At 44.4% G+C, this 14,729-nt stretch overlaps 1 protein-coding gene across 3 annotated transcripts in view; it reads right to left on the reverse strand.

Moving 5' to 3' along the window:
• LOC117903471 (mucin-5AC) overlaps window positions 1-12,789 on the reverse strand; it is a 33,344-nt gene extending 20,555 nt beyond the window's left edge. For all 3 annotated transcript variants that reach the window (XM_034815519.1, XM_034815518.1, XM_034815517.1), the window contains exon 1: window positions 12,602-12,789. In XM_034815519.1, coding sequence (XP_034671410.1) covers window positions 12,602-12,610 — 9 coding nt within the window. In that variant the 5' untranslated portion in view covers window positions 12,611-12,789. The remainder of the gene's footprint in view (window positions 1-12,601) is intronic.
• Window positions 12,790-14,729: the final 1,940 nt, after the last annotated feature.

Below are 14,729 nucleotides of genomic sequence, written 5' to 3' on the forward strand. Positions count from 1 at the left end.
CAAATAGAATCAGAGAGGGAAAATGTGTTAGCCAAGTATTTTGCAGTTGCAATTTAAGATCTCAAGGCGGAAGCAATTATCCGGCAGGCAGCATTGACACAGTGACATCGATGTACAGATCCGCATAAATCTCAGCGACAACACACAAAAGACAAAAGACTCGAAATTCGAAACTCGCAACACGAAAAGGTTCCCATGAAGGTCGTTTGTCTGGCGTCTTACATAACCAACCACTCGCACCACCACCACAGATAATATGATGATCTGTGCAGATGAATTTCATATGCAAATTGGACTTGTTGAAATGCAAATGCCATTGGTACACGCCCAGTTGCTGTTTGCTGTTGTTACGACAAGGAAGTTTTTCTGTTTCATCTCAAATTAGATCATCCATCCATCCACATAGAGACAGAGAAATTGAGCGAGAGAGAGAGAGGTCTCTGTGACTCATCGTAAATGTACGACGAATATTTGTTAAAGCCGATTTTCATATTAAAATGCCAAAGTGTTACAACAGCCACAATGGGCCCAAAAACTGTTTGCGGATTGGGATTTTGGTCAGCAGTCAGCAAAGAGAAACAGCTACAAAATTACATAAGACACAAAAACTTGTAGCCCCCGTAGACGACTTCGATTGCGTGTGTGTGCGTGTTAGCCATGCCGGTTTTTTTTTGTGTGCGTGTGTGTGTGTGCGTGTGCCTTCGTTCATTCATCGAAGTCATCGAATTGTACATCATGAAATAAATTGATCAAGTCCCCCCCATGTAAAACATCAGCAGCAGCGAGAAACATCTGCCATGAAGACATTTCGGAACAGGTTGAATCAACTCATAACTAATTAGCTACCGCCCCACCCTCTAAACTCACACATATGTATGTACATGCATATGTACATATACATATACTCAAATATATGCCCGTACTTATATGATATATGGAAAAAAAAACACAAGTGAATTTTGCTAATCAAAATAAAAGTTCGTCTGGCCGCAGGGCGAAACTTTCTATTTGTCAAAATGTTGCTGCCTGCAAGCAATTGTTCAATATATAAATAACTTAAATATAAATAATAATAAATACATATATTGAGTAAATATACATAAATAGAAATGGCTGAAATACTGCGCTCTAAAACAGCTCAAAATAAATATAATTAGATGCCTCGCAAAAGCTATTTAGAGATGGTTTGGTTTTGGGTGCAGATTTCCAGTCAATTGTGGCTGAATGTTTTTAGTATAACTTTGTTTGAGAATACTTAAAAGTCGAGCAAAAGAATCCATTACTTCGAGTACAGAATCAAAGTGCACTACAATGGGAAGCTGAAAGCCTGCTCCAAAGCAGCAACGTGCAATGCACTTTTTATTTTATTTGTAGTGCGAGTGGCAGAAACCCATCAACTAGCTTTCCCCCCGCCATAAGCCGTAAATCGCAGTCGTATCCATATCCGGCAAGCTGCTTGCTGCCACTCAACACATTCTATGGATATGGGGATGTGGTAGGGTAATGGCACATTTACCTACTAACAGCAAACAGAAAAAAGCAAAAAGCAAAAGAAAATAGTGTTCAGACATTGATTGGGTCATTGGACCAGCATAAAGCTAAACAAGTCATGTTTATGGAACTCTTTGGCCATTTACATTTATATATAGCCATCATTTACATGGCTTACAGTTTGGTTTGGACTCTCGGCCGTTGGACTCCTAACTGTTTGGCTCTTTGACTGTTGTCTCTTACGCATTGCTTAACATTTCTTTATGGCAGCGACTGCAGCACAGCTGCTTACATAAAATTGCATGCCCAACAACAACAGCAACACAGCAAAAATGCAAACAAAAATACAACAAAAATGCATACAAAAAACAACAAAATTACATACAAAAAAAAAAAACAGATACGCGTATCAAAACAACAACAACAGCAAGTTGAATGAAAATGAAATGACAACAATTTGGATTGTACAATGCGCATGAGCACTCGCATTGATTGGCCGCCGCGACTTGGTTTGACAAATTTGTCGATTTTACGCAAAGTGAACACAAAAGTGTACAGCTGCAACAACAACCAGCAACAACAACGATCAGGCGTCTGCAACACATGTACTTAAAGGCAAATGCCAGATTTTGCGCAGAGTTTTGCTCGAGTTTTGTGGCTCAAAATGGAGTTAGTCTGCTCCATAGTGGGATTGAACTCTCCAAAGAGCTGACTTATATACCCATTGAGAGCAGATTGCATTCTTATGACTGTTGGAAAGAGCTACAATCTACAAGCAATAAAAACCCAAAACTAATTCTCCTGCTATTCCAAAGGATTGCTCCTAAACAAAATGTTATCTGCATCTGTAATGCAAATGCAAGTCCCAGCGAATGACTGTTTAGTGTATCGATATCTTCGGCTTTGCTGGCATTATTTAGTGCCTGGCTTTGGGCTTAGTTTGTTGGCTCTTTTAATTGCGAATGGCTGGTTGGCTCTCTGGCTGGGTAGCTGGCAATTAAATCAGAGCTAAATGCGACCAGCATCTGAAGCTGGCAGCTTGTGAGATGTGTGATGTGATGTGTGTTGCTGCAGGGCGCCCCAAAACACACAACAGCAACAGCAACAGCAACGGGCCAAAATTGAGAATCGTTTTTGGCCGGATTTACAGCCAGCGGCGGCACAATTTATGGACAAGTTGCTGCTGTTGCTGCCGACGACAAGTTGCAACACAAAGGCAGAGTGAGACAGCCAAACAGATCAACTGTGTGGCACATATACCGAGTACGAGTACGAGTACAAGTCGCCTGCAACTGCAACTGCAGCTGGATAGCCCGTTGCTTACGTAAGGCAAAACGATGCATTACGCTGCTGCCTCACAAAAAATAAACCAAAAGAAAAAATGTATAAAATATTGCGTACAGATTTGCAATTTCCCAGAGGCTGGGCCTGTCGTCTGTTTGCTTTGCATAAAATCTGGATATACGGCTAACCTTGAAGCACGAGCAAAGTGAGAAGAGAGAAGAGTGGAGAGGAGAGGGAAAACGAGCTGCTGCTGCTGCTGCTGCTGCAGAGGAAAACCCCTGCGAGTGGTTGCACTCGAATTGGGAACAGGTCGCGCCGGACAATGGCCTCCGAAACCCGATCTCTGTGGCACATACATAGAAACTGGCTACCTTCGATTACTTGCCGCCGCATGAGGTAACTCCCTGCGATTATATGACATGAGTGCACCCATGAATGCACTCATGAATGAACCCCAGGCTAACCAAACACACAAATTTAGATTTAAATGAAATTTAAATGTATTTTTTGAGTGCAGTTTTTGAATGCTCATATGAGTGCCAGTGAGCACTCGTAAATTAGCATGAATCACCTTGAGTGCGTGAATGAATCATGAATGAAATGCAATGCCGTTTTTGGGCTCAATCAATCTTGCTGCCAAGAAATGCCACAGATAATCCCTAACGCAGCAGTGCCTGCTGCAGCTGCTGCAGACTCACGTGCACGCACACACACGCAGCACTCGCACACTCACACTTACACGCGCACTTATACACATTCCATGACTGGCCATAATACTGTGCGGTGGGTGGGGGTTGGTATGCTGTAAGTTGCCTTTAAATGCAACTTAAAATTCAAAGACGGTTCCGCTCCATCTCTCGTGCTGTGCTCCCCTGCCTACCTGCTCCTCCCGGGCTACTGTGCCGCTGCTGCTGCCCTGGCATTGACTGGAAATTTCCGCTGCGGCACGTAGAATGTGCCTCACGTCATGTCACGTTTCACGTACCGCCGCGCGTCACAATGTCAACGCCCCACAAAAACAACAAAAAAGCAACAAAAAAGAGTGGCAAAAGATCAATGTCTGCCAAGAGTTGCGTATACGCCCTGTGGGAGTGCCATTAGGGAGGAAAAGGTGCGGCCCCAAAAAGCTGAAGAGTTTTGCAAACAAAACTTTTGGCATTTGAACACATTTTGGCGGGATCTGGAGCAGCAGCAGCAGCAGCCGTCCGTCCGGCCGTCCGTCCGCCCGTCCCTTTGGCTTCATATACGAGTATGTATCCCGAGGGTGTGCCCCCCAAACCAACAATGGCCACAGATGTGAGCAGGGTGGCGGAATGGCGGAGTTGGCGTTAACTTGCTGCATTTAACTTTTGCATTTAGCCGGGATTTATGCCGTGCGAAAGCCAAACGCTGCGCATTGTGTTGGCCAACATCGAGATAAGCGTGCGAAAGATTTTTGCTTTGCTGCCTTTCAATCTGTTGGCCCGTTTTTATCCCATTTTGCCAGCAGTCTAGCAGCCAAGGCATTTTCAATTAAGCAATCCAAAGCCACGACACGACCGAAAACTGAATCATGGCCAGCGGCACATTTGGCCCAAAAGAACACAACAAGCAAACACAAAGAGCCCAGCAGGCACACAGGGCGAAATGCGGAAGACTTGACTGCAGAATGCATTCTTTTGGTAGCATTTCAGGGCAGAGATCCATCAAGCAGGCTGTCAGCGCTGCAGCTCCTAAGGAATGAAACTCAAGACACACACAGAAAGGAATTGCCAAATTATTAATCAACGTTTTTGGGTCAGTGACTGTTACCCAAAGGCAATCTATCCCCCGAGATAGTTCTCCCGATTTCGCACAGTGTTTGTGCGATGTCACGACCGCTGCACAGAGCCTAGACTCTCCGTATGCACTTTCATCAATCGCAGACGGAGCGAAACGTTCGGATGAGTGAAAAGCGGATTGACCAGGCCACAGCCAAAGCATACACACAAAAATTAAAACACATTTTGCGTTGGCATAAAGTAGCCAATTATGGAGCAGAAGTCATCCAGTCATTGACACCAGGCTCTGGCTGTGGCACTCGGGTAAACCAGTTGGCCCGGACTCACATCTCGTCTCGACTTGGATTGGCTTTCCTTTGCTCCTTGACTTGGACTGTCCGGGGATTGGTGGATTGGTGGATTGCTGGATGGTCTGTTGGTCGGCTGGTCCGTTGGTCTGCTGGTCTTGGCCTGGCTTTCTTAATCGCCTTTTGGCGTGACAGGCGGCGAGATGTGCGAGTGCACCCAAAAAAGCCGAAACCAAAACCAAAAATCAAAAACCGAAACTGAAACCGAAAGGAAAAGCGAAAGTTGATGTCGCCGGATGCTGGTGATGTTTCTGTTGCTGTTGGGGTGAGATTATGTCCATCTTTAATTCGTGTTCGAGTATTTTTCTCTTTCTGTTCAATGGATCAATGTATTATGGGTCAGCAAACGGCGGCGACGCACCCAAAAAAAGAAAAGCCAACTTCACTCGCTGAAGCGGTTTTCCAGCTCTCTCAACGACGAACGCATCGTCACAACGCACGCACGCACTCGCCGCAAACACACACAATTAAGCCATAAAAAAGGCTATCAATAGATTGTGAAATTGAATGATTTTTTACATCTTCACTTTGGCTGTAAACCTGTAAAGCTGTAGCCCACTGAAAGCTGAGCCGACCAGTGCCCGGACAGTCAAGGCCGGACAAAATAGAAATCTCCTCTTTCATTTCGATTTGATTTCGATTCGATTCGATTCGATTGAGCTCATCAATATTGCCGACAATCGATTGCCAAGGCCCCGTTGCCCAGCAGATCATCTTCAGCCACGATCAATGTCAATGCTCATTCGCTCCATCATTCAGCTTATTCATTCGCGTATTCATAGGACATGCATCGATGTCAAAATTTGCATTTCACATCATCAAAACATTGCGCAGAATTCAAGTTCATTCAGTTGCGAGTACGAGAAGAAGTAATCCCCATTGTCTGCATTAGCCATGGGGCCAGCCATCACCATCAACATCATCATCAGCATAATCCCCACCGATGGGTCGTCACGATTGGAACGTGGCAGCACAACAATGGCCAGGCAGGCAGTCGGGCTGGCTGGTAGTTCATTAAATCCAATTATGCGCCAAAATTTGGTTTTTCAGCTGCCTTTTAATGAGAATTTCGTTGAATTTGATGGCTGCTTAAGCACATGAGTGGCGCCTTTTCCCTATACCCTATCAGCCCTATGCAGCTCGGTTCTGGTAGCTCTTTCATTGCACAGTTTGCTATTGCTTCCAGGGAAAAAGGGTATGGGTCTGGCAATGGTGAATTCCGCCGAATTTTAGATTCGCCCAGCCGCTGCCTGAAAATATGTTTCCTTTTTTGCGGTTACTGCAGCGTAAAAATTCAATTTAAGGCCTCAATGATCTAAGCAGCACAGGATGCGATTGGGAATCGCATACCCATGTCCATGGCCATGCCAATGGCAACAATTTCAGTAAATCTTTTGCACTCCGCTGACTCAACGCGAAGCCATCTCGTGTATACCTATACATATAGCTGCTTAGATGCCCAGAACTAATCCGCTTAGACTCCCCCATTGACGCACATAATCGATGACATGACTCAGACTCCGACATGGAGGCGATAAAACGTGAAATGTCAGTGAAGCCACCCAAGAAGAGAACGTGGCTTTCAATTGCCCAATTCAAAGTCAAAGTCAAAGTCAGAGTCAAAGTTAATTTCCATTTGAATACGAAACTCAAGTCTCAATTGCCGCTCCTCTATCATCTGCTTTGAAGTGAGTGGAGCGGAGATCTCTGCTGGTCGCTGGACAAAACAAACAAGCCGCATAAATGATATGGCTAATGAATCAATTTTATTATTTGTAATCCTTATCGATTTGCATTTGTCGCTGTTAATGGTACAATTTTCTCCATTAACCCGCGGGCGAGATGGCACGCTGCCAGCTGTTTGGCGAAAGTCCAAGCCAAAAGCCAAAAGCGACACGATACAGTGGGCACTTGCTATGGCAGAAATGGTATTGAAAGTCTCACAAATTGACTAAAATTTGACTTAAGCTGCAACTTTGTTCCCAGAGTTTGTTGAACGTAGAACAAAGAAAAAAAAAATAATGTCGGTTGTGGCAGAGAAATCCATTCGAAAAAGTCATCAAACTTTCCCTGCCCAGTGTGGCCAGACTGGCCGTCGTGTTTTGACCATAATTAATGGTAAATCACCTTAATGGACGGTCTGATCACACCTGATACCAGGCTGGGTGAAATGTGTAGTCCACGCTGAGGATTTACGAGCGGATTTGCATGTCGCGAAACCGGAAAGTCATCATCGATCAACAACCGCCCCCCCTTTAACGGCTTCTATTGCTGATATTTATCATTTAAGTTGTCAAAAGTTGTACAGTTGTGTCAAAGCATGCAAATAATTAGCGAATAAATGGCAAGGTGAAAGCTCTCAGCGGAGAAAATAAAAGGATGCAACAGGAGAGTCAAAGTGAAGTGGATATCAGCAGATTATAGGATATTTAACACGTTATCTAAAAGATCAAAGCTGCAAGGGTTACAGTTTTAGGGGTGAGACATTTCCATAGCAAATATATTGTGTAAGAAATTGCGTGAATGCGTGTGGCGTGGCGCACTTCAAAGTGAAATCGAAAGTCGCGGCTGATTGACACCCTGCCCACTCCACGGCTTCCCCACTTCACGGCAGCCATCACAGGGCACCCTCAGGGCGGTGACGGCAGCAGCGACGCATCCAAACACCAAAAGAGTCGCAGCGCGACGCATTTCATTTACTCTGCAATTAACATTAACGGCGGCAGCACCCGGCGATGGCGATAATTGGCAAAGTAAACGCTGCAAAAGCGCTGGCAAAAAGCTCGCGCTCTCGCTCTTGCACACGCACTCGCGTCTGCTCTCCGAAATTAGCAGCGACTAACGGTAGGTGTTATATTCTGCTGCTGCTGCTGCTGCTGCTTCCCTCCACCGTTTGCTTATTTTTGCCAAAAAATTAGATAGTTGTAAAAAGTGTGTTTGGTGGTAGTTCGGGCGCTCATTTGAGCCAATTATGTCATATGCACAGCACACAATAAAGCAGCAACAATAAAATGAAAAAAGAAAGAAAAGAAAAGAAACCCCAAGCCCACAACAGCCACGGAGGAAGCAGCGCTCCATCCCGCAGACAAAGAGACAGAGGCAGAGAGAGAGAGAGAGACAGCGAGTGAGAGAGACCATTTCTTATGTAACTTTTATGCCCTTTTAAGCACAATTTTAGTATACAATTTATTTATACATTTTTGTTGTTGTTATTTTCATTCGTATTAAGCTTAACCGTTGGCCGCTGCTGCCGCTGTGCGGTTTTGCTCACTTTCAATTTTGTTCGGTTTTTGGTGGAAATTATTAAGCTGTTCAGCGCATCCGGCAACAAAGCAACCCAAAAAAACCAAAAAAAAAAAAGGAGAAGAAAAGATGAGCGAAGAAAAGAAACAAAGATACACGCCAGATAGAGAACGAAGGAAAAATTAATCGTGATGCACATTCAGGTTCAAGTTGAGTGAGGCGCAACGGTGGAAGATGGAACGGGCAGATGGAGTTGGAGATGAAGATGGAACAGGCAGATGGAAACGGAGTTGGAGCTGGGCACTGGCTAATTTGGATGCTGTGTGGATGATGCGGCGGCCATGAAGCAGCTGAAGCTGAACTGTGGCATGCCCCGCGACCAGAGGGCAGAGAGTCAAACCAGGGATCGAGTGCTGGCTATGGGCGCTTTGACCAGAAAGATAATGTCCATTGTTTAAGCCGAAATTTGGCGCAAACTTAATCAGATCGCAGCATGACTTGGTAACCATTTTTTGTTTTTGTTGGATCATCAAAATGGTAATTTGTGTGCTCTATTTTGACACAGAAATGTTGTGATGGGCACAGAAGGTAGAGTAAGATAAAGGAACAGAAAAATTCAAGAAAGACTAAGCACAAAACATCTCATTTGAGGGATTAAATTTTCCCTGCCCGTAAAAGATTTGTACTCTGATGTTGCGACGCTATCCTTGTGGCAATTAAAGTGACCATTGTTCATGCAACCCCCTCCATTAAGCATTCAGCATTCAGCATACATCATACTGATTTATTTGTTGTTCGTTACGTTTCGGTCTCGTTGTTGGGTCTTTGTTGCAGTCACATTCTTTTAAATACCAATTGGGGGTCAGTTAGTCTGTTGGTCAAGAGTCTGGAATTTTCAGCAAGTGCTTTTGTTGTACCCCAAAACGAGTTTAAACAGCGAACGGAGCGAGTGGAACATGGCCTGACTTTGAGACTGGACTGGGGGACTGGGGACTGGGTACTGGGTGCTGTGCTATGCTCTGGGCTCCGATCTGGCTTAATAAATTAATTTATAACTTTTGCTTTTTTTTACTCACTCACACAGTCAGTCAGTCATTCAGTCGGTTAGTCCGTTGCTGGCTAACACGGAGAGACCTGCGAAACAAGTTGACCTTCAGGCCGCATAGCCGATACATGAATATACATACATAAATATGTATAAATGTATCTATATTTATATGTGTTTTTTTTCTTGTCTTGATAAATATTCATATCTCCATGACGGATTTACAGTTACGTGATGAAGTGACAATGTCCAGAGGCTGGCTTCAAGGGTGGGAATCTGATATTTTGGGCGCGAAAGGTGCTCAAGGTGCCCGGAACCTATACACCCCATCAGCGATACCACTAACCATACAGACAGACAGACTTCCCTTCTGAGGGAAGATGCTTCTAAAGGGGTAAAGAAAATGCCATAGATTAACGCGGAATCCTTAGGCATCCTTTGGGTACGACTGTTAGCTCTAATGGGCAGAACCCACACTGACCAGATTTTAGAGCCCCCAAGGCCTGCTCAGCTCTTAAAGCTTCAATCAGCCAATCAGTCAAACTCTGCACTCGAATATCAAAGCAAAGTCTCTGGCTTCACTCTCCAACTGTCGTACGAGTGGAGTGTTAATGATTTGCATGTCCCCAAATCAAAATCAAAGCTAAGGCCCCGCCACCACCATCTCCTGCTGGCTGTCGTTGTTGTCATGGAATTGAATCATCCCGGCGGTCTCTGTGGAGCATGGTCTCGGTCTCTGTGCAATTGAGCCAAGCCAGGCAGCTATGCTCTACCTCTTCCCGTTGCTGCTGCTGCTGCTGGTGTTCCTCCTCTGATGTGGCCTGCTCTCGTATGTAACGTAACAAAAGCAGCAGCGCAGAGGAAGAAACAGCAGCAACAAAAAATGTAGCAACATTTTGCAATGAGGTTGAAGGCACAGACTGCACACGTGTGTATCTGTGTAGCTGTCAGATACAATTACCAAAGCGATTGCAGTGGATGCGACTGGGAATGCTGGAATTTCAGGCAAATGCGGTTTAATAGCCCAAAAAACCGGTAACCCCAGTCCAACCCATAACTGCACACAGAGCAGACTCTTCTACTCATAATCTTTTTAAATAATACAACAACCAAACTTAAAAGAAAAACAGATACAAAAACGCATCATTCAGCCTTCCTTCCATTCACTTTTCCCTCGCTCCCTGCGGCTGCCGCTGCTGCTGCTGCTGCTGTCCCTCTTTTGTGAGTGTCGACTGGTTTCACTTTCCGCTGAATGCGAATGCGAATGCCGATTTGCCAATCCGAAAACCTTTCTATAGAGTCGCCTATACACGGATACAACGATACGCGGATACACGCGGAGAGGCTAAGAGTTAACCTTCGTCGAATTGGGAGAGGGGAAACAGGGGTCAAAGTTTATGTGATTGCAAACAGTTATTTATGACGACACCGAATGGGAGAGCGAGTGGAATGTATGGAGTCAGCTTTGGCTATAGCGGGAGGATCTTTAGGGAACCGAAGGAAAGGGTATTCAAGAGGCAACTTCTTCTGATAATTATCAGACAGAGGGCACGGCAGATGCAGGTTCAGATACAGAGAGATAGATGGATGGATGATTGGATGGCATGGCATGGCTTGGGATGGGATGGGTTCAGTTCATTGTCATTGTCTTTCGTCTTTTGGGTGCGGAGAGTCGACAAAGCGTAGGCGTTGGCGTTGCACTGCTGCATTGATGCACTGCTGGCTGGCTGGTTGCATGAATGTGCAAATTTTGTTTGACTTATTTTCGGGCTGGGCGCCAATTTCCGCTTGCCACAGAGAGACAGACAAACCAGCGGACAAAAGCCTCAAGCAGATTTCCTCTTCACACGCATTTTTGTGGCCTGACGTCAAGTCTGACTCGCACGGAATGATGATGATGGGAGGAGGCTCATCAACAACAGGGCATCACAATGATGAGCATGAGCATGGGCATGAGGATGAGGCTGATGATGATGATGATGATGATGAGGTATCTGTTGGCTAGTTTGTAGCGCGGCACTTGTCGCCAAACGTGTTTGCGCCCCCGCGTGCCCGTCAAAGCCAAAAAAGCCAAAAATAGGAATAAAAACAACAAAGTTCCTAAACAAGTTTTCTGCGCATGTGCCACAGCCACAGCCACAATGAAATTTGCATGAGAGCCCAGCCGAAGGCAGCAAATATCAGCCTCAGTCCGTAGTAACATTGCCCCGTTTCGGGGCATATTTAAGAGCTACAAATGTACACCTACATATGTATGTATGTATGTATAATAACCCATACTCCCAGGCGGATGTAAAAAGAAATGCCCAAAACGAAACGAAACGAATACGAAACAAATGAAATTTAATTTAATTTCATTTTATTGGATGTCGATTTGATTTGTCTCCTCGGGGGCGCTCTCGTTAGAGATATAAAACTATCTATCATGGATTGAGCTGCTTATGCATTGCATGTATCTGAGTATCTGTATCTGTGCAGCATTCAGTCGGTATCTTTAATATGCATGCAATGTATCTGCCACTCTGCTGCTCTGCCTTTCCGATTTACGATTTCGATTTCTCGAATCGTGTTTGAAAGTTTTGCACTCCTTCGCTTCGATTAGCATGGGAATTGCAATCGTCAGAGTCGTCTTCGGCCGAGGTGTTAATCGAGTAAAAGTTTTTGCCATTACATAAGCAAAGCCCCCATAAAAAACCACAAAAATCCCAACGGTGTTCCGCACTTGGGTGATAACTAGTCAAACCTTTCGCAGGAGCTTTAGCAATTCCTTTGAACGGCTGATGTCCCCTGCATTTTCTGCTGAACTCGGAACTTTTGCCAGCCTTCGCTCCGCCCCCCGGGCATGGCATTAATTATGCAATCATCTAAGAGACATTTAAATAACAACAGACAGAGCCACAAACGAAAACGAAAATGAAATCAACTGGATAGCGTCCGGGGCCCCAATGAATAATTCAATTATTCAAGAATGAAGTTGAGAAGCTCGCAGAACCCGTTTCTTTTTAGTGCGAGATCAAGAAGCGATCTTTACGGGCAATTAAAATGTGGCATCTCCTCTGACATGTTCAAGTATCTATGAGATAGGGCAAGGAGCTGGAGCTGGAGCCGTAGCCCCTTCCTGAATCTGGAAACAACTTTCAGCTGTGGTCCTACTCAAGGTTGTCGCTGCCCATGTCGCACTTCCCTCTGTCGGTGGACCCTCCAATTTCGTACACCGTTTAGCTCCCCGTCGAGGCAGGAAATTGTTGCTACTTGGCCTGGACTAAATATTTACGACTCTTGGTCAGATTTGCGCTAATTGCGTACAAAATGCGCCAGCGAAAAAAAATAGCGATATAAAAATGATTTCTCAGTTTTCTCAGGTTTTTGCACAGATATTTTCCAGTTTTTTTTTCATTGCTCCGTTTGGGCAATGCAACAACAAAACTTACCGGAAGCATTTTGGCGGCGTTTTGCTGCTGGTCGAGGTGGCAAGGCAGTGGCGCTCCTTTGCACTGATTGTTGCTGCTGTTGCTATTATTTCAGTGTTCAATTGTTGTTGTAGTTTTACTTGGTCTTAGCCTGCTCTAGTTGTTGTCTAAGTAAAACGCGGCGGCGGCGACGGTACAAAAAAATAACGCTGCGATTAAGTGTGAGATTTTGGTTGTGTTTGAAAAATATTTGCTCAAAAAGTGGGCTAAATGCAGCTGCTGCTGCTGAGGCTGCTGCTGGGTGCATGTTTTATTTGTTTTATGCAATATGCAGAGATCTTGGCTATAGTATGCTCCACTGACCACAAAAGCCAGCAGCTACAGCAGCAGCAGCAGCAGCAGCAGCAAGAGATGAAGCCAGAAACGAGGCCGAAAGTAAAAACTGTTACACACGTCTGCGCATTCAGTTTTTCACTTTCGGCCAGGCGCGGCGGCGTCTCTTTTTGGCCACAAGTCACACACATATACAATATATAACTAATATCCATAGAAATCTATACATCTAACTGCACATTTTCCACATTCACTCGTTGCACGCAAAAAATAAGGCAAAAAATTCGTATAAACTTTGGAGTACGTAAATGCACAAAATGCACATGGAAGGAAATTGTTGATTTGTATGTTAATATGAATATTATTAGTATGCACGGCCAGAGGCAAGTTACCGCTAAGCCAACAATACCGTTCAAGAGTCGCCGTTGCACTGAATTCGTTTTGTGTGGCCAAAAAGCGTGGCCAACAGTACAGGCCTTAACAGAAGCCATCAAAAGCCACCAGCCAGTAACCGCAACAGCAACAGCAACAGCAAGCAGCAGACAACAGTCAACAGCAGCAGCAAAAGCAAGCAGCATAAAGCAGCAGGCAACAGCAAGCAGCAGACAACGGTTAGCAGACAGAAACCAGAAACCAGAAAGCAACAATGGCTTAGAGAGTGATGAAGAAAGGGATACCCTACAACCCATGGGAGGAGATACATCTGCACATAGGATTGATCCTTTCAATTCCTGCAACATGCAGATAATTTTGTGTTCATTTTTGCCAATTTAATAACAACGAATAATTTTATGCATATGCATGTATGGTTTATGTTTTTGTGATTCGCGCATTAGTTTCTAAGAAAAACAAACATATAAATTTACTTACCCCACATTAACTCTAAATGTAAACAGTAATATGCTTGAAAGTGTAATTAGTGTGCAATCTACATGTAAATGTGTTATCTATGCTTAATTTCCAAACCACTTCAATTTGTATCCCTATTTAATTAGAATCATTTTTCTTCACAGTGCCAGCCAAACTTTTGGCCAAGTCCGTACTCCCTGCCTGTCACGGGGCACCAACGTACCGTATCGTAGCCATAACTTGTTGGAGCTGCTACCGTAACAGTGCGCAGCCGCAAAGCGGCACCCTGACAGCCTCTGTTATGGGCACTGTTAAACGTTAACAGAGAGCCCCAATGCGGGGGAAAGCCTGTGCTGCTGTTGCTGGTGCTGCTGCTGCTGCCTTGGTGGTGTTTTGGGGAGGGCTGTTCCTCAGAGAGATGGCTATAATGAAGTACTCGTTACACAAATAATGAAGTTTAGCGGCAGGGCAGCCAAAACTGATCAATTATGGCCACACTTTTGCGGCTTCAGCGATTAACAGCACAGCATTTGGTCTCCATTCAACGCTTGAGTGGCGAATCGCCACTCGGAGAAATCGTTGCACAGATCATCGTCAAATTATCGCAAATTGAGCTGAAAGGAATTTTATAATACGGTGGGGCACGGGGACTTGTGATAGAAGTTCTGTCTAGAAAATTGAAAGCTACGCAAGCAGAGAAAAAGAAAAATTAGCTGGGAAAAATATTAAAATCAAAAATAATATAAAGTTAATTTCCATTTTGGTGTGGTGCAACTAGGTGCATAAGTAGATATGCATGTGTTATCTATGGTAAGGTATTTTAAAGAGTTAATTTTCATGAATTTCCATGTGCCTTAAAACAGTTTTTTCAGATTTTCTTGCCAAATTTCTACACTTTTTGCATTCTTCCTATTTCGGCTTAAAGAAAACGTTTGAAATGAAAGTGAAATTTATATTTTACCCTTCT

Source organism: Drosophila subobscura, chromosome A (genome assembly GCF_008121235.1).
Source record: "Drosophila subobscura isolate 14011-0131.10 chromosome A, UCBerk_Dsub_1.0, whole genome shotgun sequence".
NCBI lineage: Eukaryota > Metazoa > Arthropoda > Insecta > Diptera > Drosophilidae > Drosophila > Drosophila subobscura.